The following is a 6,730-nucleotide window of genomic DNA, read 5'->3' as shown; positions in this document are numbered from 1 at the left end:
GGGTTCAGTGTCTTGCACAAGGATACTTCGAACCAGCTGATAATACATTGCTAACTGAAAAAAGTGTGTGTATATTTTGCAATTACTTAAACATTTTTGTTAATAAAAAAAAAAAAAAAAAAACGTGAGAGTCAGGGTTGACACATTTTTTTTATTAATGAAGTTTTTGTAGCATGTTGGGGCCAACATGCTATGAGGTGAGTACATAAAACTGTTGAAGCAAGTTCAGAAGTTCAAAGTCCAGTCAGTCTATGTATTTGACATAAGTTTGTTCTCTGCTTTTATTCTGCTCGTTGTGTTTGGTGTGCACACAACAAATGTGTTGTCACTGCCATCTTTGACTTTGTCAATCTGAAATAGCTTCTGCTCAGTTTTTTCTCCCTGTTAATCATGTCTCTTCTGCCATTCATTAATTACCATGTCCATTTCTGGGGTAAATTTTAGTGTTTTCTTAACACAGTTTTGTTTAGAATTCCTGTCTTTTATCAAAGGATGCAAATTCTTGAGACACATTGAACTAATTCACTGTCTCTAATATCTGTCTGACAGGCACAAAGTCTGAAGTTGTCTTTGAGTAAATGTGATATATCCTCAAGGCAAAAGCACTTCAGGTTTATGGACAAATGTGGTTCTCTGTCTTCCTTATTGGAGTTGATGTTTTTTCTGGAAGTGCTTCGGGTCTTTTCTGACCCTGGACACTCAAATCTGAATGGTCAACTGATCGTCTGTCTGCAAAATCTTTCTTTGGGGGCTACAGGCTCCGGGGTTGAGGGGGACTCAAAGGAAGGCCGACCACAAATAAGCTGTAAACTCTGGATCTTTTGGGATGACTGAACTGACTGTATGTTATTTCTGTTTGGATCTGTAGTATTCTGGTGTGGCATCAGTTGGCAGTGTTTCTTCAAGTTAGTGTGAATGCATGAGGGGGAAGCAGCTGCTCCCACCTTTCTTTGATGCTGCATTTCTTGTACTCTGAGCTGCATTTAATCCATCCAGCTTTAGATTTGGGTCAAGCTGGATGGCTGCAGGATCTAAAATGGATGAATGAGCTCTTCCCCCAATTTCTAATGTTGCAATAGATGTTAGAAAAATGTTAGTTGCTACTTTGGAAATCCCCTTTTTATTGGACTACCAAAATATAAACCGAATATTTGCTCTATTAAGACAAAACTAACTGGTTTTCACCACTTTTGCTAGCTAGTATTGCTAGCAAATTGTTAATATTTGTATTTGGTCAATAGATCACTAGTTATCTGTTAATGTACCAGTCATACTAGCAAACTCCTTTCTGGGACATTACAAATCCTACACAATCACACCACACTCACCACAATATCATTACCTCTTGTAGAAACCATCTATGCTATACTGTTATTAAAATGTGTTAATGTTAGCATACATTTTCTAAATGTATGTCACACATTTAATCTGGCCACTGACTGTGGCCTGTTAGCCCTTTGTAATTTGACATTTTCAGATGGAAAACTTGCAAGTTTAGTATAAAACAGATTTCAGAGTGAATATATGGAAGTGTTCTTCTCTCCTTTGACAGTGCGCACTTTATACTGGTTAATCCAACTCTCAATTATCCTACTACCATTGGGGGTAATCTTATTCTTCCTGATGTTGGAATAACTCTGTAAGAGTCAATCGACTGTCACTGGATATTTTACACTGGCCATTTTATTATTTAATAAATACAAAGCATGTGAAATAAAGCTTTTTATTTATTTATTTGTAGTATAGCCCTTAAAAAACCTTAGGTCATGTGACCACAGCCAAACGTCACTTAGACAGTTAGACACAATCCTCAAGAGAACCTGCTGGACACAGACCTGTGACCAGCTCAAGGCTGCAGCAAAAGTGGACCTTTAATTATTTTCAGAATAAAGCTTTAAGCTCAAAAGAAATTTTCATTCCCCGAAATGTGAATCAGACAGAAGTAGTTGAGTGGACTACAAAGTTTTCAATGGGGTGGAGCAAGGCGTTATATTACAAACTCAATTTCCCAGCATGCCAAGCGCGATGACCTTTAAACCGGATATTCGTTCAGTTAGCTAGACAAGGAAAAACTTCGCCACACGTTGAATCGTGAAGAAAAAGCAAACGTTTGGCGTTTTTTTTTATATTTTTCATATACTTTGATTTTGTTATACAAGTATCGGTAGGATCATCGCGATGTTTCTGCAGTATTATCTAAACGAGAACGGGGACCGAATCTACACTCTTAAGGTAACATTACGTTTACGTCTCCCACATGTTAGCGTGTTGTCTAACATTTAACTTTTTCATGAAAGTAGCTTCTCCACCAAAGTACTCTGTTCATATTATCTGATTACTTTTAATTTCAACTTTTTACTTATTAACTTCTTCATTTGTTTATTTCTACTTTTAACTTTTGTTAATTCAGGTTTTTCTGTCTGTACACACAAACACAAAGACACACACAAACACACGCACACAAAACCTACAACTACTTATTATTGATCAATGGCTTTTGGCTTATCCCATCAGAGATCGCCACAGCCGAATTTTGATTTGGCATCCGAGTTTTCAAACCGGATGCCCTTCCATTCTCAAATCTCCCTTTTTTTTTTTTAAAACTCCTGCGGCCTTTTGCATCTCATTCCAATGCTCTGCCACTGAGCCACCAGGGCCCCTTGTAGAACTAATTAGTGGGAGAGCTGTAAGCACAGCTCTCACACTATTGAGATCCTTTTCTTTATTATTATTATTATTATTATTATTATTATTATAGCCCGTTTTTCGGTCGCTATCTAGTCCTAGACGGTTTGTCGTAGAAACTTCGTTCCACTTCCTAAATGTAGGTCCCTTTTAGGACAGGGGTGGTATTACTTTTCTCATTAATAACTTTTATACTTTTTATTATATTTCACTTTTTATGAACTTTTTTTCCCATAGAAAATGAATGGAAGGCACTTAAAATTTCCCTTCAACTTGCCACTTTTCATCTGCCTCTTGTGTCGTCATACTTTGGAGTAGAAACTTCATTTAAAGTTTATACGGGTCTAGTCCCTTTCAACTTTTTCTGGGTGGATCAGCTTCTTTCTATCTTTTATACTTTTTGAATAATCGCAGTTTTAGTTTTAGGCAACTTTTGGAGCTTTTTCAACTTTTCCATTAGTGTGTATTGCGGAATGTTGGAGCAGCTAGAGTGGGTGACATCACACGCACTCTAACTTTTCAGCTTCCACTTTTAGCAACTTTTTTCCTTCTTTTCCTTCAGTCAACTTTAATCTTACATAAACAAACTATACATCAGAATGTAGGTATTTTTGTCTTCTTTCAGTAAATGTAACTCTCATAGTGACAGGACTGACGGTTCTTTCTCCAAGTGTCCAGAAGCAGAGAGAGTGCCGTCAAAACTCCCATTGGAGCCCATTATAACAGAGGTTCTTAAATTCTAATCAAATCACAAACGGGGGGCTGTTTTAAAATCGCCACCACGCCTTCATTTTATGGAGTATCTTCAAATAAAGTACATCAGTGTGTTCATTGAAGCCTTTTGTCACTCACAGTTTTTGAATTGTTTCGATAGGACTAATACTTTTTCATATTTTGAGCATTTTGCGAGGCATAGTCTCAGCACTTTTCCAGCCTGCCTTTGCATTTGGCTCACATGACTCAGCAGGCGGGCAGCGGGCAGCAGTCATTGTCATGGTAACGGACACAGCTGCATGACGTCATGTAATCAGCCTCAGAGCTGTGTCCACACACTTTACCTGAGTTTTTCTCCCTCAACATACACAGTGGAGACACACACAGACACACACCCTCACAGACAGGAAATACCCTTTCAAAATAAAAGCCTTTCATAATATGTTATCCACTTTTTAGCATTTAAATGCTAAAATGACTGTGGTGAAGTTTCCCTACACACACACCCTCACAGATAGGAAACACACTTTCAAAATAAAAGCCTTTCATAATATTTTATCCACTTTTTAGCATTTAAATGCTAAAATGACTTTGTGGTGAAGTTTCCCTACACACACACCCACAGACAGGAAACACACTTTCAAAATAAAAGCCTTTTATCATTCTTATTTTAATTATTTAGCATTTAAATGCTAAAATGAGTTTGTTTTGAAGTCTCCCTACAGTGGACACACAAACTACCACGCAGACACAGACAGGAAACACACTTTCAAATTAAAAGCTCTTTTCAACTTTTTTTTTTTCAACAGTTTTTCAGCATTAAAATGGTTCCTTCATTTCTAATTAGTTACTTCTAGCTTTTTTCTTTACACTTTAATAGCAACTTTTTTACTTTGCTTCTTTTTTTTGTTTCTTTTAACTTTGGGAATATTTACCTTTTCCTTTGTTTCTTACTACTTCTTTCCACTTTTGTTAATCAAGTTGTTGCTTTTTCACTTCTTCCTTTACACTTTTAATAGCAACTTTTTTACTTTGCTTCTTTCTTTGTTTCTTTTAACTTTGGGAATATTTACCTTTTCCTTTGTTTCTTACTACTTCTTTCCACTTTTGTTAATCAAGTTGTTGCTTTTTCACTTCTTACTTTTTTCTTTACACTTTCAATAGCAACTTTTTACTTTGCTTCTTTTTCTGCTTCTTTACACTTTAAATATCAACTTTTTACTTATTTACTTCCTCCATTGTTACTTTCTACTTTTTTCTTTTCTTAATTCAACTTTTCCTGGGATTTTGGATTTTTTCCTTTTCTTGTCATCTTCTTCTTTCTCTTTTTGTTTGTATTTATCTCTCTTCAGCGTTTGCGGCTTTGAACGTACAAACGCCTCTGCTCTCAGCCGCTTCTGAGCGGTCGGCCTCTACCGGGCGACTTAACAGCTCTCCCACGTAATTTCCTTGGAAATTGCCTTTTCTAGTTTATATTTGTTAATTTATTTCAATTATTAGTGGTATGAGAAGTACTAAGATTAATTGGACAAATTTCACATCAAAGACTGATGTTACTGGATTAAATGTATTTGTCCATTATTGTCATCACATCATTGTTGCAGCTGTATTTTGTGTGTACATTTTGAATGTAGTGGAGTTGAAATACAATATTTGCCTCTGAAATGCAGGGAAGTCAAAGTAAAAAGTAGCCGAAATTAGATATACACAAAGCATAAATGTATCGCAATTGTACTTATGTATACTACTTAGTTACTATGTACCACTGGTAATCATACATTTCAGTTACAGTTTTGCACAGTCTTATGCTGCCTTTGTGACATTTTCTCAGATTTAAAAAAAGATTTTTTGAAACAAAAATATTGACAATGTTGTTGTTTATTAATATCTCCAAGTACTGAATTTAACTGAGCTTTTTTGTGTTCTGTTTTTATCACCAACAGAAGGTGAGTCCTGATGGGCAGCCCACCTGCTCTGCCCACCCAGCGCGCTTCTCTCCAGATGACAAGTTCTCCCGAAACAGAGTAATAGTGAAGAAACGCTTTGGCATTCTGCTGACCCAGCAGCCCAGACCTATTTTGTGAGAAAGGAGATGAAAAAGAGGCGATAGGTGAGGAGAGATGGATGGAGATCGAATCGATAAACTCATGGAAGACGAAGATAAAACTGTTCCAGAAATCTACTGGCTCAAATTTAAGAGACTGTTTCATATTTTTGATCAGCTATAACGGGATCTTGTTTAACATACTGCAAATTTTTCATAGTCATTGGTGGTGATTTAAGTACTTTGTTTTAATGCTGAAGAAATGATTGGTCATTTCTATTCAGTTGTCTCTGTTTAAAATCTAAATGAGTCATGAATTAAAAATTTAAACCGGAATATAAAGAATATTTTAGTTTAGACAATGGTCATTGAAGCGCCAAGTGAACCCGCCTGAAAGAATGTCTTTTGCAGGATAAAATTGTTTTGAAAGCCTACATTTTGATACTGTTGAATTTTTAAGAATTTTTTTTTATGACAACACTTAATTTTGACGTTATGCAAAACATACAGACTGACAATGACACAATGAGAAAGTTCTTGATGTGATTGGCTGATTTTGTTTTTTACAACAAAAAATGTCATAACTGTCTTAGAGATGAATATGTAAACTCTCCTTTTTGAAACAAGCCAAAGCCACTTCACCTGACACATTCAGTTGGGTAGGTTACTGTTGTTTTGGCAAGTCTTTCAAATCCAATACAATCCATAACAAGCTTAACTGACTTAATTACTAGTAACAGTCTTGCAGTCAAACCTCCACTTAGAAAAAAAAGTACAAAAGTATTACCAATAAAATGTACTTCTGCAAAAGAAAAATTCTTCTGACACGTTTTTGAAATATTTGCGTTACTATATTAATAATGATGCAACCCCATGCACATCTCACAGGTGGAGTTTCCACTTCTGTAAGGTATTAAGTCCAGAGGTTCCTAATCAAGGGGTGACAAGATACATCCTAGAAATCCTGGGTAAAGGTAGAAAAAAGGCCACTGTTAAACAAATGAAATTTACATTTTAGTGTAAAATGTAGTAGGCTTAATGCAGTGGCATATACTTAATGTTATAGAGTTGATAAATGAAATGGATACTTTATCCTACCAGTTACATTATCTGTTTGTATACTCTTTATAGTATATATTCTCACGTATTTATTTTTTACTGTATCTGTACACCTGCAGTGTTAAATCCAGGTTAGACTATAAAGAATCGGTAACTGGTCTTTAGGGACCACATTTCCCAGGCGGCATTGACAGCATTCTCGTCATTACGCAAGGTGGGAGCCGCTGC

General features: G+C 36.0%; 1 protein-coding gene across 1 annotated transcript; it reads left to right on the top strand.

Annotated features, from left to right (window-relative positions):
• The first annotated feature begins 2,032 nt into the window (after nt 1–2,032).
• nop10 (NOP10 ribonucleoprotein homolog (yeast)) lies at nt 2,033–6,259 on the top strand. The gene is made up of 2 exons (XM_067525278.1): nt 2,033–2,232; nt 5,343–6,259. The coding sequence occupies exons 1-2, from the start codon at nt 2,179–2,181 to the stop codon at nt 5,481–5,483; spliced, it is 195 nt and encodes a 64-aa protein (XP_067381379.1). The 5' UTR covers nt 2,033–2,178; the 3' UTR covers nt 5,484–6,259.
• The last annotated feature ends 471 nt before the right edge of the window (nt 6,260–6,730 follow it).

Source organism: Channa argus, chromosome 12 (assembly GCF_033026475.1).
Source record: "Channa argus isolate prfri chromosome 12, Channa argus male v1.0, whole genome shotgun sequence".
Taxonomy (NCBI): domain Eukaryota; kingdom Metazoa; phylum Chordata; class Actinopteri; order Anabantiformes; family Channidae; genus Channa; species Channa argus.
The sequence above is the reverse complement of the archived record's forward strand: the minus strand, read 5'-3'. Positions and strand labels throughout refer to the sequence as shown.

What these genes read in the sequence shown, in the direction of transcription:
- nop10 (XM_067525278.1), top strand. Translation starts at nt 2,179, where the DNA reads ATGTTTCTGCAGTATTATCTAAACGAGAACGGGGACCGAATCTACACT. An exon ending in ACCGAATCTACACTCTTAAG is followed by an intron (nt 2,233 to 5,342) that starts GTAACATTACGT and finishes TATCACCAACAG; the next exon opens with AAGGTGAGTCCTGATGGGCA.